This window comes from Rhinichthys klamathensis, unplaced genomic scaffold, assembly GCF_029890125.1.
Source record: "Rhinichthys klamathensis goyatoka isolate OS25496 unplaced genomic scaffold, OSU_Roscu_1.1 h1tg000076l_1, whole genome shotgun sequence".
Lineage (NCBI taxonomy): Eukaryota > Metazoa > Chordata > Actinopteri > Cypriniformes > Leuciscidae > Rhinichthys > Rhinichthys klamathensis.
This window is the reverse complement of record NW_026606618.1, coordinates 4,492,508-4,516,617: the sequence shown is the minus strand read 5'-3', so window position 1 is coordinate 4,516,617 and position 24,110 is coordinate 4,492,508. Positions and strand designations below refer to the sequence as shown.

The 24,110-nt window shown below is 35.6% G+C and overlaps 3 protein-coding genes across 6 annotated transcripts in view; 1 reads left to right on the top strand and 2 right to left on the bottom strand.

The window, feature by feature from the left end:
* Positions 1–777: 777 nt before the first annotated feature.
* rlbp1b (retinaldehyde binding protein 1b) lies at positions 778–4,233 on the bottom strand. The gene is made up of 7 exons (XM_056251073.1): positions 4,197–4,233; positions 3,620–3,748; positions 3,087–3,291; positions 2,823–3,001; positions 1,925–2,083; positions 1,281–1,391; positions 778–1,197 (listed from the first exon to the last, which is right to left on the bottom strand). The coding sequence occupies exons 1-7, from the start codon at positions 4,206–4,208 to the stop codon at positions 1,069–1,071; spliced, it is 924 nt and encodes a 307-aa protein (XP_056107048.1). The 5' UTR covers positions 4,209–4,233; the 3' UTR covers positions 778–1,068.
* Positions 4,234–7,184: 2,951 nt separating this feature from the next.
* Positions 7,185–10,166, bottom strand: isg20 (interferon stimulated exonuclease gene). The gene is made up of 4 exons (XM_056251072.1): positions 10,074–10,166; positions 8,993–9,660; positions 8,069–8,269; positions 7,185–7,963 (listed from the first exon to the last, which is right to left on the bottom strand). Exons 2-4 carry the CDS (start codon positions 9,635–9,637, stop codon positions 7,616–7,618), a joined length of 1,194 nt encoding a protein of 397 aa, XP_056107047.1. The 5' UTR covers positions 9,638–9,660; positions 10,074–10,166; the 3' UTR covers positions 7,185–7,615.
* A 1,521-nt stretch (positions 10,167–11,687) lies between these two features.
* cacna2d4b (calcium channel, voltage-dependent, alpha 2/delta subunit 4b) overlaps positions 11,688–24,110 on the top strand; it is a 33,242-nt gene continuing 20,819 nt past the window's right edge. For 2 of the 4 annotated variants that reach the window (XM_056251067.1, XM_056251068.1), the window contains exons 1-9: positions 11,689–12,591; positions 15,115–15,196; positions 15,421–15,537; positions 15,686–15,745; positions 15,966–16,128; positions 16,448–16,579; positions 16,707–16,767; positions 21,724–21,874; positions 21,956–22,030. In XM_056251067.1, coding sequence (XP_056107042.1) covers positions 12,464–12,591; positions 15,115–15,196; positions 15,421–15,537; positions 15,686–15,745; positions 15,966–16,128; positions 16,448–16,579; positions 16,707–16,767; positions 21,724–21,874; positions 21,956–22,030 — 969 coding nt within the window. In that variant the 5' untranslated portion in view covers positions 11,689–12,463. Of the gene's footprint in view, positions 12,592–15,114; positions 15,197–15,420; positions 15,538–15,685; positions 15,746–15,965; positions 16,129–16,447; positions 16,580–16,706; positions 16,768–21,723; positions 21,875–21,955; positions 22,031–24,110 lie in introns of all 4 variants that reach the window. The other 2 variants (XM_056251066.1, XM_056251069.1) reach the window with 2 other exon arrangements.

The window sequence follows — 24,110 nt, the reverse complement described above, 5'->3', positions numbered from 1 at the left end:
GGAAACAGACAATATCTAATCTGAACTCATTTATGATTTTTAGTAGAGTACAATCAACTTGGATGTTTAGGTCATTTCTATAGAATGACCTAAACATCCAAGTTTAAATTACATTAAACCGACTTAAATAATTGGTTGAATCTTGTATAACAATAAAAAATCTGTTTTTTTTTAAATTGAAACAACTTCAAAGTAGTTTAAATAATAAATGTTATAATTTTTTTTAATTGCTTAACTTATTTTGATGAGTTAAAGCAATGTAAAAACATATGTTGTCAACTTATTGATCATATAATTTTCTACAGTGCAATATTCTTCAAAATGTAAAAGTAGAATATTTGTGTTCAGCACACTGTAAACCCGAATAAGCTGGAAAAACTAAATGAAATTGAGGCAATCACTTGCGTCAAATTTATTAAGTTTATTTTAAGCATGACATCATATAACATTTAATTTTAGTAGTTACTCTCCTTTTGAGAGTCCTTTTTGTACCCTATTTGTGGGAAATGCCATAATTTTTGTCCAGAAAAAAGATCGATATAGCACTCAAGCACAATGTTTGACATTCCAAATGGATTTTATTTATTGTCTTTTAAAGGAAATGCATGATAATGGAATAAAGTTGTCATTTCAAGTGTGCACTTTATTGCTGATATAACATAACTGTTATAATATAGAAAGTTATACATTTGGAACATTATATATTCTTGTAAATATGCTTTTAACATTCTCACTTAACAAGAGAAACAACAGAAAAGTCTGGACTCTGCATGTGCTTCAAAAGAATATCAATGTTTTGGGGTAAATTTGGAAACGGCCCAGCGCCAGATTAGCAAGGAATGTAAAACACTCTTATAGAAGGCAGGGTCACAGAGAACTACCAGATCTTATCTGTTTTCATTCCTCTTTGATGACATCTGGAGACCTGTGAGGATGGCTGTTTGGAACTGGGAAATCTCTATGCTGCTGAGTTCACTCTCAGACAAAACACATTTGATCATTCTGTAATACAACACAACTAAAACAACACACTGTCGCATTCTTGTACAGTGACGGATAAAAAGGAGCTCAGTCGAAAAGATGTGCTGCTGTGACCTTGCCATCATATTTCAGGCCTTTCCCATCAAAGTCTGAAGGCAGGATTTCAGCGTCAAACTCCTTGTAGTAGTTCTCCAGCTCATCACCGTGGACAAACACCTTCAAAGACACAGAAAGTCAAAATCAGAGAGTCCATTATAAATCATTATTTCTACATTAATTATTTGCAATAAACCCCTTACCCTTTCCAGCAGTTTGCTCTTCATCAGGGGTTTGACCACATTGTAGGTGGTGGTGAAGTACCAGGGCTGGTGGATAAAGTGCACTGCTTTGAAACGTGCAGGGAAAGAATCCTGCCATACAGAAACAGAAATTAAATGTAAGCAATTAGCATAATATAAAGATTGACATTCATTTAGAGTGTGTTAACGGTGCACTCAATGTTGTTTTAATGTCATCTTGGACTTACGCTGACACCTAGTGACGTAGTTGCAGCATTACATAGAAGCAAGTTTTCAGTTACTGATTTTAATTATGTTATTATTAGTAGGTTTCATAATGTAATACCTATCTTTATGAATTTCACATGGTTAAGTTTGGTATTTTTAATGCAAAACAAAGAGGTTGAATTTTTACGTAATAATATTTTGATTAAAGGCAAGTTTTATTTACACAAATGTAGATTTGTTAGAGTTGCTCTAAGTTTTGTGGTATTTAATTTGGATTTCAATAATTAAAGCAGTTTAAAAAGGAATACCTAAAACTCTTTAAATTATATGCAATATATATTGATTAACTCCCCCTTAATTGTAATATATTTAAGTATTTATTTATTTATTTTTCTCTTTCAATGAATGCTACTTGGATTTATTGTAATAAAAGTCACCTGCAACATGTCCACCATTTTCTTCAGCTCTGTAGGTTTGATGCCGGAGGCTTGCTGCATGGTGAAACCCTTGAAGTTTTCAATGATGCAAAACCCGTTGATCTGTGTCTCCTCGTTTTCCAGAAGCTTCTCCAGGATCACACAATAGGCTCTGAGGATCTGGAGCAAACACAATATCAATACATGAAGCAGGCTTAGTCTGTTTTTGTTTTGTTTTTCAGCAATGTAAACATGCCATTTTCTACCATAAAAATAAATAATACATTATATTTTTATTTAAAAAATAATTTAAGTAAAAAAAAAAAGAAATGTAATACATAATAAATATAAAAACATAAAAATGTTCAAATATTCAGAAAAATTGTGAAATATATTATTCAAATATAAAACAACTATTTTCTATTTAAATATATTTTAAAATTTAATTTATTCCTGTGATGGCAAAGCTGAATTTTCAGCATCATTACTCCAGTCTTCAGTGTCACATGACCCTTCAGAAATCCTTCTAATATGCTGATTTGCTGCTCAAGAAACATTTCTTATTATTATCAATGTTGAAAACTGCTCAGTATTTCTGTGGAAACCATAATATTTTTTCAGGATTCTTTGATGAATAGAAAGTTCAAAAGAACAGCATTTATGGGAAATAGAATTAACAATGTAGAAGTCTTTACTGTCACTTTTGATCAATTTAATTGGTCCTTGCTAAATAGTAAAGTAAGTAAAAAATAGTAAATAGTAAAAAGTGTTAATATCTTCTTTTTTTTCCCTTTTTTAAAATGTTACTGACCTTTTGAACGGTAGTGTGCATTTTTATTAATACAATAAAAAAAGGGAAATCAATCAATATACAATCCTACCAGTTCAGCTTATTATCACAAACAAACAAAAAAATCACCTCATCAAAGGTGATCTCCTCATAGTCCCAGTTCTCAATGTTGAAGAGCAGCACCACACGGCCGTATTTATCTCTGCTCGACAGGATCCCTGGGTATCCGGCCTCAATGGTGCTGCGGACAGCCTCAGGGGTCAAGTTTTCAAAGAGCTCTGGGTAATCCCGTCTGAAGCGCACATAACCTTTAAGACAATAAAACCAATAGTAGTCTGTTTTAGGGCGAGTAGCATGGCAACAATCATAAACCTATCTGACAAAACTGCTTACCCTTCATGAGTTCATAGGCCCTGTTTATTTCATATTTCCTGGCACGAATGAACCTCACCAGCACGCCATCGGCTTTTTCCCCAAAAGTGTCCTGAACACCTTTAGCGAGTTCGTCTCCAGAATCCGCCTTCTCTTTCATAATACCTCTTAGTTCCTTTACGGCTGACACTCGCTTCTCATCCGTCTCATTTAGCTCATCTTTAGCCTACAATGACATCACAAGTTGAAAATGCAACATTTGTTATTAGTCAGAATGTGCAAGTATGCTAACTTGTTAGCAGCTTGTGGTAATTAAATTTGTACATTTTCTCAAAAAATCTTGTGTCACCATGACGCTGGATGTTTGCTAGGTTGTTACTAGGTTGTTTTGGGTGGTCACTATGTGGTTGAAATATAATAATAGCATCGTTTGACTTAGCAAACAATGCTAATAGTGAATTAGCTATAGTAGATTCATATTTAGACAGCTAAAATGCTGAGTTCAGTTTAATTGCGTTTATATGCATTCAAACTTTCTAAAGACTTGCTCACACCTTCTGCACCGTGTGGTCGGGTATTTGTTCACAGGATCCGAACACCGGCCCGTGATCTTTGACCGTGAGGTGCTCCAGTTTAGCCCTGAGGGCCTGCTCCTCCTCGGACACCATCCGGAATGATCCACTCTATAGAAAGTTATGGAGAAAGACTCATGAAAACATCCTAATCCTGAGTTTGAAGCAAACACTTTAGTTTAGTGGCCCTAATCAATGGAAGCTAGTGTGGGCCAATGCTAAGCTCACTCACATGAATTGCATAAAGCCTAGTAAACCGGGTCTGAGATTGGGGATAAGCCGCTAATGTTCATAGTTCTATCCCTGTACTAAAAACGGCTTGTTCTTAAAACATTTGTTCACTAAATGAGTGACAGTTTGGAGGAAAGAGGGTGAGATCACGTTGTGTGACATAACAGGGACTTATGACTTCAGATTAGTGGAAAATACAGAGTTAATGCTAATATAACAGTGTAAAAGTTCTCTATTATAATAACATAATATGGTCAGTAAGCATCATTGAATGTGGTTTTACATCTTAATGTGAAAAATAAGACAAAATAAACAAAAGTGTACTTACAACAACAGCCATTGCTTCAGATGCTCAGTACAATGTTCTGTGGAAAGAGAGATATTTATCACAAGAAAAATGCTTGCCAACAAAAAAGTTTTTATGACAAGGGTATCACGGTTTTTCCAAACCATGAGAGATTATAAAAGTTGAGTGACTTGGTCAAACTTCTATCATCATAACAAATAAGTTGTTCTGCTATACTTAACATTTAAGACAAACACTAATTAGTTTGATTAACCAAATTTTGTAAGAAAAAAAAGAGAAATGTTTCAACTGAAAGCAGGGGTTTTCATTTTGATGCCCAGGAGGACCCCTAAATATGATGATTCCCCTTGCAAGGCAGATATGTATTTCATAAAATGTTATATAAACACTAATAATGTTTGAGGAAAAAAACAACACATAATAAAGACAACATGTTGTTTCTGAAATTAAATAAATGGCTTTTATATTGTCATTTTACTAAAGGAAAATAAATTATATAAATATAATACTACATTTTTCACATAATATTTTAATAAGTAGGCTATATTTCCCCACTTTTAGAGTAATAAAATACCAACAAAAAAAAAATATATATATAATAAAACAAAACAAATAACATCTTTTTTTTCTTAATAAAAGATTGTTTTCTTATTATGTATTGTTAAAATTAGGGCTGTCATATAATTGTGATTAATCTCATGATTTGTGTAGTCTTCAGAAAGAAAAATTGAGCAATATAAATAATAATTTCAATTATTATTGGTATTGCTTTGTATGAAGTCTTTTTAAACTCACCATTAGAGTAATAAAATGCCAAAATAATCAAACAAATGAAATAAAATATTACCAATAAAATAGCAATAAAAACCAATAAAATAAAACTGATTTCTTCTTATTAAAAGATGGTTTTCTTAAAAAAACAAAAAAACAAAACAAAGTTGACCTCATTACAATCACCGTCACTTTAAAAGTAAGAATTATCCATCCATCATCATTATTAATATTTTAAAATATTCTAAAACATGAACAACAAAACAAATCCCATCTATAGGCAGGAATTGGCACTTACCTGCTCAAGCCACCAGAACTGAGTGAGGTGAGGAACAGGTGGCTTTAATAATTTGTAGTGTAACCCCTGATGGATTAACAGCGTCATATGGGATTATGCAGAGCAGATTTGATGTTAATCAGCGAAAAACATTGAGAAAAGGAGCAAAGAGAACATTGACCAATAGCCTGCAGCCAATAGCATCATGGCTCTAATATTTTAATAAAGAGAAGCCTTCCCCCACCCCAAACCTTGACTGAATTAAAATATAGCATTCACAAAGAGAGTGGACAAGAATGTGTCAAAGGTATTCAAGGTTAAATTAGGAGGATTTGGCAATCCATGGACCAATAAGATTTCACTGCATTCCAGAACCAGTGAAAAATATGTGCTGGCAACGTGAACGGTGTCTGGAAATAGACCTTGAGTTGAGACTTTAAACACAAAGCTGTGTTCTCACATGCCAGGATATAGAAGTAGGCATTTTCACTAGAATCAGATTAGAAAATAGTTATAGGTAAATAAAAATAGTCAGCGATTAAAATTATTTACAGTATGTCCTGTATATTTAGGTACAATTTTCGTACAAGGTACGTTGTAGAGGATGGACCGAGAGTTTGGGCCATATATGTTTCAAAGGGCACAAATCAGTACTAGTTTTTAAGTTGTAAGTAGCCAGTGGTGTGAGTCCAGAATGCCTCCCACGTCACTACAATGTTTCCTGGTGATACATTGACCGGTGGGGTGGCTTTAATCCCTTAAAGCAGGATTTAGCCTTTGAATGTGAGGGTCTGTTACTAAAGCAGTGGGATTGCAGCACAATAGTCGTCTCTGTGCTACCAGAGCTGCTCAGAGTCTCAGCTTCACGACTCTTTTGTAAAGGCAATGACAAACAAATAGTGGATAGACAATAAATTTGATGATTTTTTATTATGCAGGTACTTTGTAGGTTATATTGTTACAGCCAATTTGAGCCAAAGCAGAATATTTAGACAAATGAAGAACTTTTAAGACATTGCTTCCATTACATCAGTTTCAATCTAACCTTTGTCATGTGCCAGTGAAAGCTTAACACCAAAACACTAGATTCAGGGTATTGAAATGTACATCTTGACAATACAGCTACTGTGAGAGCAAAGAAACACCACATAGGTCAAGAGAGTGACACGATATTCGGTTGGACCAAAATATGTTTAGTGATAACGGAAGTAACGGCAGCTAAGCTATATGCTTTTAATTACAGGAGAGCTTGTATAATTGTTTACCTCGCCAAATCAGATGGCACAAGTGACCACTGAAGAGTCATTGATGGCATGGCAGCAGTGTGAAGCACAAACGGGATGGCAAAAACTGAATTAGGAGCATTATTGCTTTGGGGCTGTCCGTGACCAATTACAATTTAAACTACTTTAATCATGTAATCTTTGGGAGTTCTGATCATCTTCCTGAAATCAAATGATTAGGCCTACATTATAATCCTAAAGAGTTGACGCCACAAGCCAGCGATATTATGGATTTACAGTTAAACTTTAGGCTGGGTTGTGTTTATGTTAACATTCATGTTGCATACGAAGTCATAAAGAGCTAGATCTCTGTTACAAAGTGACCCCCAAAGATCTCCTTTGGGTAGCGTGAGGGTCCGTTTGTGAGAAAAATAAATGATGGCTCTACCCACAACAAAAGACACAACTTTCTACAAAAACAAACCTGATGCATGCAGATAATCTACAACCCAAATGACAGTTAAAGCACAGTCGGTCACATATATTGAATATATTCGTGAGTGAAATCTGATTATTTCGATAGTAAATATGGAATTTCGTGCGAGGACGAAAAAGTTCCACATGCAGATTTCACTTGGATTCAATTTCGCCACATTGACCGACAGTAATTTCTTTGTTTGAAAGCGACAGTGCTTTTTCGACTAACCTTTGGTCGCTAGTGAATTAGTTTCAGAGTAATTTCGTATCCATAATCTTTATTTAGACATTTTTGTATTTAAACTTTTGACATGAATGTGTTTTCAGGATGAAGAGCATTGTCAATATAACAATAATGCTATCTGCAACTCCACAGAAAGCATAATTATTGATATCATTGATATCATAACAGGTTGATAACATTGATCATACAAATGAGAAACTCACAATGGAGTTAATCCCTAAAATACAGACTGTGTAGATTCAAAAAGCTTATTAACTTAAAAATCCCTTTATGAACATTATCAACTTTTACAGTCAAAGTTTAAGTTATTAAACAAGTTTTTCAAGTGCAATATTACAGTTCTACAAATTACACTTCCACCTTTCCTTACTGAATGTTAACATGTCAAGTTTGAGGTTTAAATAACATTAAACAACAAAGACGATTCGTGGCATTGAGGTTGGCATCGTTATCCTAACTCTTGGTCTTGGACGCTGCAGTCCATCAAACTTTCCGTCCAGTACTGGTCTTCCGCCATCAAACTTTCCGTCCAGTACTGGTCTTCCGCCATCAAACTTTCCGTCCAGTACTGGTCTTCCGCCATCAAACTTTCCGTCCAGTTCTGGTCTTCCACCATCGAACTTTCTGGCCAGTACTTGTCTTCCATGTAGTGCTTTAGGGAGTTGTTGGGGTTTGAATTACGGTCCGTGTTTGAAACCCAGGACAGGATGCATTTTTCCCACTCATCCCCTACCAGCTTGTACAGGTCCATGGCAGCACGGGAATCCTCTACAGAGCAGTGACCCATCCTGCTAATCTGAGAAAAATATCCAGTATGTCAACAAGCAGCAAGTAAAGAGAAAATGTATATACACCAAGCCTGATGTCCCCAGTTTATCTCATTAAAATGACCTGATCTTACCTGTATGGTCCTATTAAGAAGAGTCTGAGCCAGTTTCTTTAAAGAGATTTTGCATTTTTCAGCAGAATTATACAACTTCCGCAGCAAGCTACAGGAAGAGGTATCCCTAATCATTCGTGCCGGGACGGAGATGTCAAGCACCAGGAAGTCATTAAATAAGGCATGGCCAACAATAATCTTCTCTTTGAGGATGTTGGCAATCTAGAAAAAAACAAAACAAAAAAGAGCGCATGGTGTTATTTCAGTCATATTCTATGAAATTTAGTAGTCGTTTATAAGCAGGGCTCAACAATGATGTTATGGAGTTACATTAAAGCAGTATAATTTCCAGCTACAACTAGGCTATTGAAAAGCAATAATGTAACTAGTGTATAAAAAGGTTTACATATTTTTAAACTTAAAATGCACTTAAATTTTTTAGAAATATGTAAAATATATTTTAGAACAGCTGCCGTAAATTGTAAAAAGGAAACAATACTAAATCCAATATAAATAATAGGCATATAAATAGAACATAAGCAATATAATAGATAAGTATAATGTATATATAAAATATTATCACTCAAGTTACTAAATTACTAACATGGTACGGTTAGATTTTTTACTGAGAACCGTTACAACCCTAGAATTTATACTATTAATTATATTAATAATACCTTTAACTTAATTTAATAATATTATATAAATATTCATTCCACTTCCTTTATTTTTACATTTTTGTGGTTGGACCAGTGAAATTATAGACAAGGCAATTAAAAATCTGAACTACTGGCCTCAATGAGCCAGCAGGAAAAAATCCTTATAGTTCAAAACTACTACACATTGTAAACCCACCTACACACAATTTTTTTTTTTTTTTTTTATAAAGCAGACCTAATAAACCGACAAGAACAGAATACAGTGGTTTAAAGAGTGCCATCTCACCTCATTTTGAGCATCCTCAAAAGGCACTGCTTGTGCTAAATGATGTTTCCTAATGCCACTCCATCTTGTGCGGTAGTCTGTGACTGGATGCCGAGGTAAAATATATTTATCATATATAACACTACCATAATAATTTACAATACTACAGCGCGCCACTTCACTACACCGACCACCAGGTCCAGTGCCGACCATTTCACAGTCCATAGCTACTAGCCTAGAGTGGTCTATTCCCACACATGGCGAACTCCTGCCACTAGTGGGAGGGCTGGTTTCAGATGAAAAGCCACTGTCCACTTCCCAGCTGTCAGTGAGAGGTAGTGCAGACTCAGCTTCACCAGTCAGTGTATGAGGGGTTATTCTAGGCCTTTTGAATTGCACATGATTTGACTGTTCAGATACAGATTCCGAAACATCTCCATGTTCAACACTCCCCGTCTTGTTTTCCAGAAGCTCATCTGACTTTCTTTTCTTTCCTCTTTTCTGGTCACATGACAATTCAATGGTGGAATCTTTTATTTTATTCTTTTTCCATCGTCTACATCTTTTAGCTTGATGAGAAATAGTGGTTGTTTCTTTGTTTGAGGCTGACAAGATGTTTCGGTCCACACCATGGCTGGTGAAGTATTTCCAGGGTAAAGCAGACATTATGTCAGCATGTAGTTTAACAGCTGTCAAAAAAGAAGTCACTGTGTCAATCAACATGTGTGGAGGATGTAGCCTACATTGTAAGTCGAGAATCATGACATTAAATCTCTCTCCTAAAAAAACTAAATGACAAATAATATCAAGACCAGTGCAAGCTTAATAAATTATGCAGCTAGCAAGTCACTAAATTGAGAAGCATGATCGATATTAACTCCATATTTGATTATATAAAAACTATGAAAGGAGTAGATGGTCATTTAGCACTGGCTAGCTAATCATTTAGCAAAGAAACAACGTAATTTGTAGGGTTTACGTGTAATAACAATACATAACTGACATAACACTACATTGTAAAACACCTCGACAAAAAAACAAACACTTATTAGCATTGTAAACCTTTATATTTGTACACAATAGCTCTGTTAGCAGCACATACCTCTGCGTACACGTGGACCCGGTTAGAAGCAAGGCTATGAGAACATGCCGAGCCCGAGACAAGACACAAATCCCGCGATTTGATTGGCCGGCCCGTATGGACTGTATTGCACTCTGATTGGCCAAAACGAATGGCAGCACGGAGCTCCTCCCCCAGGATCTTCCAGCCTTGTTGTCGAAAATAAATTGATGTAAGGACGTAAGGTTGTTTTATCTCTGTAAATCGATATGTTAATTTGACGTTAGAGAACTTTTCTTTCTGAATGGAAGTCAATTAAGGAGATTTTTTCAGGAAAAAATCAGGAAACTGCTGAGAGATAAATGGCAATAATACCAAAGAACAGTGCAGTCTGAAGGAATTTGACGACTAGCAAGATACTAAGCTGAGACAAAAACTATGAAAGCAACAGGCTATCATATTTGACTATACAGAATTCATCAAAAGAGAGTTTTTTTTTACTTCTCTATATTAATATGATATCGCATTAAAGTTGTGAATATGTTTCAATATAGTTACTTACTTAATTGGCACTAGCCATACAGCTGCTTTTGTGTGGAAACACCTCGTTGCATAATAAACTGACTGCATGTCCGGTTAACTTCAACATGTTTGCATTACATATTCATTTTAGTGTGAGTCATATTTGGGATTTTATACTATAAAACAGTTGCTGTTTTAAAAAAAAATGGTAAAGATTGTGTGACAGCAACGATTCGTTTTACGTAGGTATTACACATTCACTTCGGCTCAATTCGGAAAAGTGTAATCACTGAGCATAATACGTTAGAAATAAGTTTTAGAAATGTGTTAAATGTATATAGTTTGAACCTACAGTAATTTGCCACTTCAGTTTGGGTAAAGAGCAATGATGTGATGAAATGTGTGCGTTTGTTAACCCCCTGAAATCAATAACCACAAACCAGCTTTACAGCTACAGTTCTCGAATGATAAAATGTTGTATAAATTTAACATTGTGACGTTTTGCTTTTCTGATTTGTTTTTCTTCTTTCAGTTGTTCGGACTGGTTGTTCAAGTAAGCATCCTCCTGGACTGGATACCATTGGCTGAAGAGTTTTATATGCTTGTAAGTGTGTCTGACCTTTTTTCTCTGAATGAAGTTTGATCATGATGATCTCTGCTGTATTCTGCCTCTGAATCATGAACACTGTGCTTGTTTATTTGATTTCTTTTATTTCCCAGACCCAGATGTACATCAGGCAGGGCTTTTCTGGATAACATGCATCAACGGGAAGTCAAGACATATTTCAGCCCTCTGAGATCACTGATAAAGATCACAATAGCAATAAATATTATTAAATGGAAAGATCAGCCAAAAAGGAAAAATCTGTTATCATATATTCACCTTCAAACTTGAATGACTTTCTTCCTTCCATGGGACACAAAAGGAAAAATTATGAATAAAATAGCCTACTGGTTGTTTTTTCCTATACAGTTACTATGAACTGAACAGGAACTGGAGTTTTACATACAATTATAATAAATGATTCTTCAAAAACTTAAGAAAGAAAGTCATATGAGATGGATGGAACGGCATGAGGACGGCTGCAAATCATGATACAAAACAAATGACCGTGTCCCCACTAGATGGCCTTGTCCTTCTACAAACCAAAGCTGTTCACTTACACTGATTGGATGGACATGGGCCAACCTCCTGAAATCACTATTAATCCTCTTAGAGACAACAAAACTCTTACTCGCCCAATCCGCTGCGTCTTTCCAATGTGCCCACCCTTTTCTCCTCTCTCCATTTCCCCTCCCCACGCTTATGAACCCACTGGGTGGAGAGATTGTAATCCAAGTGGATTACACTGTAAATTGGGTGATGGAGGATTGCATGCTCTGGAAGTGAATCTCAACTGCAGCAGTGTGCTTGCCTTTCGTTTGATTCATATATTATTTACAACTGGGATTATTTTGTGTCAGGAACCATGGAACTTTGGAGAACACCTTTCAGATGTGATGCTTTGCAGATGACATGATGGAGAGAATCTTACAATATTGATATCATGTTTGCCTGCTTTTAACAAGAAGGAAAAAGGACTTAATGGTAGCATTAAGTGGATTATTTGGATTATCGGTATCATCCCGAATATGAGAAGCATTGATTACTCAAAGCAGCCCAATGGGAGTTTGAGAAGTTTCTGGAAGATCTGAGCATGATTAGAAGTCTTCCGGCGTGGAACTCAAGGCCCTCCAAGAACTTTTGGATGTGCAAATTCAGTTGATGAGGAGCTCAGAAGGGTCGTAAGAGACGTTTGAAACCATTTAGGCCAACATGAATGGGAGTGAGTGGAATGGAAGTTGGGTTTTAGTCGTCTTACTGGAGTAGTGGGTTCTTTGAAACGTCTTCTCATGACTTCACCTTACCGATGTGGCTCTTAAGCATAGATGTCATCATGTGTCACATCAGAAGGTCTTCCTGGGTCACATTCCTCATGGTCTACACAGGCTGGCTGTGTATTTTTACACATGCTCAAATGAAGATTCCACCTGAAACGTAAGATTCACCTTACTTTCATCTGTTTTATTCTTATAGGCATCCCTGGTTTGATTTTTAAGGAAAACAATATAAAATTAATATCAAACAATATCAAATTAAGCTAAATTCTTTGTTTGATGTATTTTTGGGTAAAAGTTACTATTGATGATATAATATTAATTTTGTTTCCATTGTGTTACTGTCCTGTTTTATTTTATCAATGGTTTGGTAGATGCTTGGAAGACCAGACTATTTCTGGGTGTAATTTGCTCTGTGCCATCTTCAGTTTCATGCACATTGGAATTTCAAATGAGACAGGAAGAGAAATTGCTCTGAGAGTTGTATGATCATTTTTAGTAATTCCCTGATTCCCTGAGTTTGTTGAGGTGTAAAATTCAGTTCTCATGAGGCTTGGAAGTCGTTCAGTGCAATAGCAGATGGCAGACACTTTGCAACATACGTAAGCTAAGCAGCTGTGAAAATATTTTAAGGTGGAGACGCAAGATAATTTGGTTGTATATGGATAATTCTTTCATTACTAATACAGAATTATTATTGAAAAGTATGTAAACTATTTGTACACCCAAAAATTAAAATTTTGTCGTCATTTACTCACACTCATGCCATTTCAAATCTTTATGACTCTTTCTTCCGTGGAGCATAAAATAATGTTCTGAAGACATTTTTTGTCCATTAAAAACACTCACAATATTTTCATTTATGTTCCACAGAGGAAGAGTCATACAGGTTTGGAACAACATGAAAGTGAGGAAATTATGATTTTAATTTTTTCAGACATTGTCAACTAGTAGGTTAATGTCCTGACTTGAAGTGGCTCTGTTTGATACACTCATGGATCACACCAGCTCCTTCACAGATGGCAATACAGGCCACAGGCCCTGTGCATAAAGGAATATCACTGGACTTGAGCTTTTGAGTACTGATAACGTTATTTTCATGCATAAAAATGATAGTTTCATAACAGTATGTGTACTAGCCCAGCTCGGGATGTAACACCAAGCATATTTCATGACTAGGCCAGTGCATCTGTGTTTTAAGGATTTATTGCTGAAAACTGTTTTTCTCTTGACCTTAATCCCAATGTTTATTTTTAGATTTTTTGGATTTATATAACTACAACAATTCAAGGACAAAATTGTTCCACTGCATTTAAAAAAAAAAATAGTGTCATCAATATTTAAAAATATATTCAATAATAATTAGTATATATTTCAAAAGTTTGGAAGTCTCTTATGCTCAGTAAAGCTGCGTTTATTTAAGCAAAAATACAGTATAGACAGTAATATTATTTCACTTTAAAAAAAATGTTTTCTACTTTTATATATTTTAAAGTGTAATTTATTCATGTGATGCAAAGCTGAATTTTCAGCATCATTACTCCAGTCTTCAGTGTCACATGATCCTTCAGAAATCATTCTAATATGATGATTTGCTGCTCAAGAAACATTTCTTATTATTGTCAATGTTGAAAACAGTTGCGATGCTTAATGTTTTTGTGAAAACCATGATTTTCCCCAGGATTCTTAAATGAAAAAAGTACAATTTGTTTTAAAATAAATTATTTTATACAGCACCATATTGTACTTTTATTCCTAAATTTTGCTTATGCAGGGAAAAAAAATAATATCTTCATGGTTGCTTCCCAATCTGTTGGGTTGTTCTTGACTCCCTGTTGATTTCCCTCGCTGTAATAGTATCAGTATCTGCAACATTGCCAAGCTATTAACACAATTCCCTAGCCCTCATGATGATCCCAGACTCCTTCAGGTCAACAGAGATTCTTCAACATAAGACTGATGACGTTAAGACAGACTGACCAAGACCTCAATTCTTATGACAAAATGCTGACAAGGCTCTTTATATGACTAACCACAATGCTTCATTTGGTATTTTGTGCCCTGTACATCAAGCATGACAGAGGTGTTTTATTATAGACTGTATATTTGTGATGTTTATATCATTTACAGTGACCTCATATGTACTTTTAATGTATAGGATTGTTTGAGTTTGGATTGCAAAGTCTCCATTCACTGTCAATGGTCAGAGATCAATAGATTACTTGGAATCCTATCAAGTGATTATGGGCCACCTGCAAACTAAGACAATTATGTATATTTATAGACCGGCAGATGGGGGGGTTGATCAAAGCAAATGTAGACATTTGTTTAATAATTTTAAGTTTACCAGGGGAATTTCAACTAAATTCTTTGCTGTGTACCAACCCAGCTAACAGGGAACGTTCACAGAACTTGTAGCTACGTTCTGGCAAGCTTCTTTCAAAGTTAGATAAAGAATATTTATCATTCAAAAATAATGTTCCCATAATGTTTGCAAAATTATAAGATGAAAATGTTCCCTTAACATTTATAACCAAGAATTCTTTAAAAAAAAAAAGTTGAGCATTCATGTAAAAATCAGAAATAAAGTTTTCATAACTTAATGGGAACGTTAGCAAAACATTCTTAGAATATATTTTTCTGGGTAAACACTCACTCAATACAATTTTTTTTGTATCTCTAGGGTTCAGAAATGGGCCATCACCCTTTCAGAGCAAATCAATGCCATTGCATCAAAATATTCAGGAGCTGCTCTATTACAAAAGGTAAATATCAATGAAATTGTAACCTTTCCCAGTCCATTTAAAACATTTTTTTTTTTTTTGTCATATTAATAGTCAGTAAAATAAAGGAGCTAAATATAATGACTGTTTCTTGCTGCCTTCTTTTTTGCATGTTCAATCGGGAGAACCATTGCATATATTCCATAATTAAAAACAAATTGTCCTTGAAAAGCATAATGCTAAAACCATTCTCTCTGTTTGCCCAGAAACTCAAAGATGTTGAATCCATCATCAGAATAGAGGACATGGATGGAGCTCGATTAGTGCTGGAATTTTCAGATGAAATCGAGAGAATGCTTGGCAGCAAGATGAAGTCTGTGAAGGTCAGTGTAAGGTGCTCTTTTAAAAAAAATTTAGATTGATCCTAATTTTTAAGACTCCGATTCACAGTTTTATAGTGTTATTTTCTGAGGAACTTTGGTTTTAACTCATAAGAATGAATCAAAACGATACTGTTCTCTTTTTCCTCAGAGGCTCGCAGACACAGCTGAGGATGCTGACCTGTATCATGAGTTTAATGCATCTTTAAAGGTAAAAAAAAACATCAAAATAAAACGGATTTGCTATGTAAACCTGATTGTAAAATTATGCCATAAATATCACTTATTAAATTGAAATTAATTAAATAAATAGATCATTCAAATGTATTAAATATGTTATTATATAAATAGTACATTTTATATAATACATATATTAAATTAAGTAAATGCAATTATTGCATGGTCATATTTTTGCTATATTTTTCTATCAGTTTGACTACTTTAATTCACTATTGGTGAATACTATGGATGAAGAGGGAAATTTCATTGAACTTGGAGGCGAATTTCCATTGGAGGTCAATGAACATTTCAACAAGCTGTCAGTCAACACTTTAATGAGTGACATCCAAGTTCCAACTAATGTGTACAACAAAGGTATGATAGCAAAGATGAGAATCTCCACTGGCTTGCTATCTGATTTAAACACTGGTTAATCAATGGGGAAAAAACCCACTGTTATTTTGAACTTTTGACTTAATTAAAATTCAGTATAAAAAAAAAAGTCGGTATATTGTATCAAACTTCACTGGATGAAGATTACTTATGATTTGAGTGCTTAACTCTATATGTGATGGTTGCATTTATATTCTGAACGGTGTGAACGGAAATTAAGAATTTTTCCTTTTCTATGCCTATTTTGTGCAAATGCAAAATTTAAACATCTAAAACTAATTTGCGTCATGTTTATTTGCAGATCCAGACATTCTTAATGGAGTGTACATGTCAGAGGCCTTGAACGACATCTTCATCAGTAACTTTCAGAAGGATCCCACGCTCACTTGGCAATATTTTGGCAGCTCAGCAGGCTTCTTCAGACTCTATCCAGGTTTGACCAATTCTGCTTTCAGGAACATTGTTTTATATTGATCAGTCCTACAACTTCAACGTCCAAAAAAAAATTTGCATTATTAATGTAAAACATATTTCGTTTTGCTTGTCTTTGTACCTTTTAGGAATCAAATGGACCCCTGATTCTAATGGCGTTGTTGCTTTCGACTGCAGAAACAGAAACTGGTGAGACAAAGTAAAGCATTTGACCTAAAACATTTGACCTCCTGCTTGTCCAAGTGCTTGGCAATGTAGTGAGGTTGATTCATTCATATGAAATGAAATGTATGCCAATTGACTTGGATTCAGCAAGACCTTTTCCTGACCCAGAGTGCACCGCAGGATTATCTGTGTGGATGCCACCCAAAGGTCTGCTTGTGTCTATAGTAGCACAGCCAGTTAGGCTCTGATACCATTGAAAGACTTTAATCTCATTCTTAAGTGGTTAGCAGCTCAACAGCCAGGTTAGTAGGGCTGACACAGGCTCCATATGTGAGTGTTTATACAAAGGCAAGTGATTGCAATGAATCTGAATAAACACACCAGTACGAAGACACGGCCATTTTGAAACAAGACAGAATTGGATGTACGTCATCATTGTGTTTGTGACTGTCTAGCCTATAGGAGTGAGAAAATTATAAAGTATCTTATATACAGTACATTTTGATATTTATGTGTTTGCACTGAAATGAGTGAAAAAAACCAAAGAGATGAATGATGCTGAAATTAGATGAGATGATGTTAAACTAAAGAAAATGTACTGTTTTAGTCCAACATAAACGGTGCGTCCGAAATAGGTACTGAGTAGGTACTACATTTGAATTTGAACTTCGCGACCGTTAAAAAAGTATGTTCTATATAGTATGAATGTGTGTAAGAATCCGGACATACTACATCCGCCATGTTGTCATTATCATGTGACCTACCAGCGTCAGTTGCATCGCTTCACTGCCATTCATAAATCCTCTCCCGTGGCCTCATGGGTCAGTATGTGTCCATCGAATGTGCACTTCGAATCTTGCCGGAAGTAGGTCATCCGGGAACTTTTCGCCTACAGTTTTTATGTTCATAATTTTAATGTTATCGTTATCGGCCTGATAAGAAAATTTGGCTGATATTAAAGCCAATAAATAATGGATTATTACTTTCCGCTGAGACATTTCAGATGCGGACTGTTCGCTATGATGGTTTTGAATTGCTTGAAATATGATTGGAATCACTTCAAAAAAGGAACATGCACAGCACAAGTCGGTCATTTAGGCTACATAAAATTACAATAAGAACATTATAATTGTGTGCTTGGGATGTGGGACGTGGCTTTTAATAATGAGACTTGTTTTTGTAATCAGGCTCTCAAAAATTATATAAAAATTTGGATTTAGATTTATCGGCCAACATATCGTTATCAGCTTTCAAATATAAAGAATTCTCAGTTATCGGTATTGGCCAAATTTTCTTATCTGTGCATCCCTAGGGCCTCATGTACAAAGACTTGCGTTGAATTCATACTAAAACATTGCGTACGGACAAAGCTGTAAATGTGCGTGCGCACAAAAAAAAGCAGATGTATGAATCTCTGCGTACAAAGGATCCCACGCATATTCTCTTTGTACATCCCAATTAACGTAAAGCGCACATGCACGAGCACAACACCCCACCCAGTCTCCTCCCCCAATTAAATTAATTTAAATATGGTAATTAGTCCAATTTGGCAAAAGAAACCTGCAAGAACATGGCTAAAGCAAGCAAGAAACGAAATTTCACTGAAAATGTCTTCTATGTGAATATACACTCACCGGCCACTTTATTAGGTACCCCATGCTAGTAACGGGTTGGACCCCCTTTTGCCTTCAGAACTGCCTCAATTCTTCGTGGCATAGATTCAACAAGGTGCTGGAAGCATTCCTCAGGGAGTTTGGTCCATATTGACATGATGGTATCACACAGTTGCCGCAGATTTGTCGGCTGCACATCCATGATGCGAATCTCCCGTTCCACCACATCCCAAAGATGCTCTATTGGGTTGAGATCTGGTGACTGTGGAGGCCATTTTAGTACAGTGAACTCATTGTCATGTTCAAGAAACCAATTTGAAATGATTAGAGCTTTGTGACATGGTGGAAGTAGCCATCAGAGGATGGGTACATGGTGGCCATAAAGGGATGGACATGGTCAGAAACAATGCTCAGGTAGGCCGTGGCATTTAAACGATGCCCAATTGGCACTAAGGGGCCTAAAGTGTGCCAGGAAAACATCCCCCACACCATTACACCACCACCACCAGCCTGCACAGTGGTAACAAGGCATGATGGTTCCATTTTCTCATTCTGTTTACGCCAAATTCTGACTCTAACATCTGAATGTCTCAACAGAAATCGAGACTCATCAGACCAGGCAACATTTTTCCAGTCTTCAACTGTTCAATTTTGGTGAGCTCTTGCAAATTGTAGCCTCTTTTTCCTATTTGTAGTGGAGATGAGTGGTACCCGGTGGAGTCTTCTGCTGTTGTAGCCCATCCGCCTCAAGGTTGTGCGTGTTGTGGCTTCACAAATGCTTTGCTGCATACCTCGGTTGTAACGAGTGGTTATTTCAGTCACTGTTGCCCTTCTATCAGCTCGAACCAGTCTGGCCATTCTCCTCTGACCTCTGGCATCAACAAGGCATTTCCGCCCACAGAACTGCCGCTCACTGGATGTTTTTTCTTTTTCGGACCATTCTCTGTAAACCCTAGAGATGGTTGTGCGTGAAAATCCCAGTAGATTAGCAGTTTCTGAAATACTCAGACCAGCCCTTCTGGCACCAACAATCATGCCACGTTCAAAGTCACTCAAATCAACTTTCTTCCCCATACTGATGCTCGGTTTGAACTGCAGGAGATTGTCTTGACCATGTCTACATGCCTAAATGCACTGAGTTGCCGCCATGTGATTGGCTGCTTAGAAATTAAGTGTTAACGAGCAGTTGGACAGGTGTACCTAATAAAGTGGCCGGTGAGTGTATAGTAAAGTGTAATTTATTCCTGTGATCAAAGCTGAATTTTCAGCATCATTTCTCCAGTCTTCAGTGTCACATGATCCTTCAGAAATCATTCTAATATGATGATTTGATGATCAAGAAACATTTTTGAGTATTATCAGTGTTGAAAACAGGTGTGCTTCTGCTTCATATTTTCGTGGAAACCGTGATATAGTATTTTCAGGATTCTTTAATGAATAAAAACTTAAATCAAACAGATATAGAAATCTTATAATCTTTTGTAACATTATAAATGCATTTACTCTCACTTTTAAACAAATTCAATGTGTCCTTGCTGAATAAAAATTTTACTTTCTTTTTTTATCTTTACTGTCCGAAATAATGAAGTTTATTTTTTATTCCTAGTTAAGCCAACGCTGCCATTGACGGGTTGTATCAATTTGGACATGCTTTATATAGCCTATGTTCTTACTTAATTGCATAATATAATATTTTAATAAAACTCGTGTGACAATAATATGTCAAATAATTTATCAATTACAAATTATAAGCAATATCTGACAGCTGGTGGTGCGATAGAACAATTCGTAGTGTAATGTTTGCCACTTCACTTTATTGCCTCTATGAGTCGCCAACGGACAAAAATCACGACAAATATACGTATGCCAGACATGAAGTTTACTTGGAGGAACGCACATTCTTAAGTTAATTACACTGTTAGTACATCTGGCCGTGAACGTGAAAGCTGACGTACGCCGTGTTTTTGTGCGTACGCAGTGTTGATACATGAGGCCCCTAGTGTTTATTGTTTAACTAAAACAATAAAAATAATAAAATATAATAATATATAGGCATATTATCCATGTTTTTTTTTCACAAAGTGAAAGATTAAAATTGTATCTAATATTTGATCAATTAATTAAAATAATGAATCATAGGCTATATTTTTATACAAAAATAGTACTAAACAGCAATATTTACCTACATCTATAATTTACTTAAATATTTTCATATGTTTTAAGTGCCACGCAAGGGCATCTATGAACATTGTTGAGTGATGATGCACACTCTCTTATCAATGAATCAGAGTTTTGAATCAGTGAAATGGGCAGTTTGTGTCACGTCTTGTTTTGGTTCATGTCTCTGTCATGTAATCCCCTGTTCTAGTCATGTGATCCTGCCATGTGTTCCCTTGTCTTATGTGTCATGTTCTGATTGGTTTATTGTCTTGATTGTTCACAGGTGTCCCTTGTCCAGTCCTTAGTCTTGTGTGTATTTAAGCCCTCATGTATGCCTTGTAACTTTGTCAAGTATTGTTTCCCTGTAACCACTGTTGGTGAGCACCATAACCCATGCCATGCATGCTATGTTTTTGTTTTGAATTTCATGCCATGCCTTTGTTTTATGTTTGATCTTGCTTTTGAAGAGTATTAATATTAAACTGCACTTGAGTTCTACAACTTGCCTCCAGTGGATCACCTGTTACAGAATCAAACAATGAACCAATCAGAACATGACACATAAGACAAGGGAACACATGGCAGGATCACATGACAGAGACATGAAACATGAACCAAAACAAGACCTGACAGTTTGAACTGATTCACAAACTTAACTCAAACACGTTTAAATCGTAAAAACCTGTAACGTAATGCTCTCATAATCATAATACTCCTATATTAATTTGGTCACACTTTAGTTTAGGGTCCAATTCTCAGCTAACTATACGACTTTTGCCTCAATAAACTCCTAATTACTGTTTATTAATAGTTAGCAAGTTAGTTAGGGATGTAGAATATGGTCACGCAGAATAAGGCATTAATGTGCTTTATAAGAACTAATAAAAAAACAATATCCTATAATAGTTATGCATGCAAATAAGCAACTAGTTAATAGTGAGAATTGGACCCTATAAACTAAAGTTTTACCATTAATTTTGGTCATAACAGTCCAATAGAAAAAGCATTAAATTGTTGCACTTTCCAAAGTGTTGCTTAATTTTATAAGAAAGTCATCACGGGACTGTTTGATATAATGCCCAGTCTTAGGCCTAAATTGGATACTTAATAATAACTTATCATTATTATAATAAATCATTTAGCAATGCAATAATACACTGATCTGTCCTGGGCCATCTTCTAAGAAGATCCTCTCTCTCTGTCGCAGGTATATCCAGGCTGCCACCTCTCCTAAGGACATCATCATCGTGGTTGATGTCAGCGGCAGCATGAAGGGTCTGAAAATGACCATTGCCAAACACACCATCAACACTATCCTGGACACGCTCGGGGAAAATGACTTTGTCAATGTTATTGCAGTAAGAGTACACTTTGCTTTCCATATAGCATCATTTTCTCATTTTATCAGCATTGTAAAATTTTGCACGTCCTTTCCTTAGTACACTGATTATGTCCGCTACGTGGAGCCCTGTTTTAAGGGAACATTGGTGCAGGCAGACTTGGACAACCGCGAGGTAAGTCGATTATCCACTTCACTTGAGCCTGAGTAACTAAGCCAATGACTCCAATCGCCACCGCAGGATACCGGCACCCTACCATTGCCTCATATGCACTCACGTATGCCTCGCACAGTTACACATGTAGTTACACATTATTATTTTCTTTTCTATCATTTATTTAGATATGTTTTATTTATTATCTTTATCATTTATACTAGATTTGTTTTTTTCTTGTTGTTATATCTCGGAATTATTACATTTGATTCAATGTTATTTAGGTCTTGTGCAATTTTATGTTGAACTGTTTTCATTCCATATGACTCTTATTTCAATCAGATCTAAATACTCCTTCCATCTGCCTTTATTTGGAAAAACAGATTGTCCCAGCCCAAACTCATCCCACTGGTTGAGCCAATGTTGCAATGTCGGGCTGGTGTCAACATTTTTACACTTTTTGGGAAATCAACATATGCATGTTTTACTTGGTTATAGTTACTTATAAATAAATTTACACACACACACACATATATATATATATTGGTTACTTATAAATAAACGTATGTATGTATATATATATATATATATTATATATTAAAAAAAATAGTACATTTAAATATAAAACAAAACTATTTTTAAAAATTACTTGCTTCACAGAATTAAATGTTTACACTCGAATGAATTTTTTTCAGCAATCACTGAAACAAACGGCGTTTATTTTCAGGGACACTAGGCTGTAGCTTTGACAGGGAAACTAGGCCCATCCTCATTCTGCTGTTGCTTTTAGTCATGTGATGGGCTAGCGGGTGCATGATTTGATCTAATGTGCAGCTTTTTTGCTTGTTATGTATCAGAGAGCAAGTAGGGACGTACTCTAATCTCTGGAATTACAGTTGATGTTGGATACAGATTTATAGTGCGATCGGATAGTGACATTACTAGAGGTAGCACGTTTCATCCTTTGGATCACTCTCGTAATACTGTTTTGTTAGTGAAATCAAAATTCAGACAGTTTTCTACATGCAGTAGAAATAAACCATATATTTATATTTATTGATAATGCCACGAACCGATTAATTTTTTAATTTTAATTGAATTAATTACATGATAAGCTGATAAATTAATCACAAATATTCTCACATATCAGTGTTTGCGAAGAAAAGACCCCAAATTAAGATAATTCAAAGACTTAGACCGTTTTCTGCACCCCTGAGCGCACTAAATGGCCATACAACATAGTCTACTATTGTGCATCTCTAAATACCCACAAATAGGATAATGTAAATTGTGTAGGACAGTTGGACATAGGTCTGTGCATTTACAGAATGGGACTTAATACAGGTTGATGGGTCAGTACTTGTAATGATATTCACGGTCTAAGTCACTCTGCATCTGCTCAAGGTTCTGACACAGATCCTCTGGGAGCCCTGTCCCACCGGCTCAGATGAACTTGATCCTATGTTTTGTCCCATTTTTGAACGATCTCTCTAAGTCTTAACCCTTTTATTGCCACTGGTCAGTTATTATCTGGGGAAAAGACATGCAAGTTCTCAAAATTATGTTTTAAAAAGAAGTCAGCAATAAGATTTGATAAATAAATTCATAAACAAGTTTTCTTTTCAATTTTTACTTCTCAGTGCCTATATTTATTTCTTCTACTTTCTTCGCCATTTAAAGTTTTCGGTAGTTATACGGTAGGGGGCGCTATTAGGCATCTGGTGAAAGAGTACTGAATCTCCAGATCAAAACACTGGCGAAGAAGAAGCAGAAACAAGCGTTATCATAAGCATGCGTGAGTAAAATAATGCGATCTTCAACATTAAACAGCATCTAAATCAAAATTGCTTAATGACATTCTCTGATGTTACTGAATGAAATGTCGACCCAGGACGCGCTATAGGACTGTGCAAGCATTAGGGGTGTTGATGGACTCGATCTACTCCTCCGTCTATGTTTTGATCATCGTTCTGAATTCAGACGAAAACGCGATTTTCTCATTTTTTTGCTAAAAATGTTGCCTTTTTAATTAAACTTACCCCCATTCAAGTGTTGATTAAAAAAGGCATGCATGAAGCTAGAATACTTCTTTTTTTTTAAG

What these genes read in the sequence shown, in the direction of transcription:
- rlbp1b (XM_056251073.1), bottom strand. An exon ending in CCGACCACACGGTGCAGAAG is followed by an intron (nt 3,292 to 3,619) that starts GTGTGAGCAAGT and finishes ATGTCATTGTAG; the next exon opens with GCTAAAGATGAGCTAAATGA. An exon ending in AGAGCAAACTGCTGGAAAGG is followed by an intron (nt 1,198 to 1,280) that starts GTAAGGGGTTTA and finishes GTGTCTTTGAAG; the next exon opens with GTGTTTGTCCACGGTGATGA.
- isg20 (XM_056251072.1), bottom strand. Translation starts at nt 9,637, where the DNA reads ATGTCTGCTTTACCCTGGAAATACTTCACCAGCCATGGTGTGGACCGA. An exon ending in TTGAGGATGCTCAAAATGAG is followed by an intron (nt 8,270 to 8,992) that starts GTGAGATGGCAC and finishes GTTTTTTTCTAG; the next exon opens with ATTGCCAACATCCTCAAAGA. An exon ending in TTCTTAATAGGACCATACAG is followed by an intron (nt 7,964 to 8,068) that starts GTAAGATCAGGT and finishes TATTTTTCTCAG; the next exon opens with ATTAGCAGGATGGGTCACTG.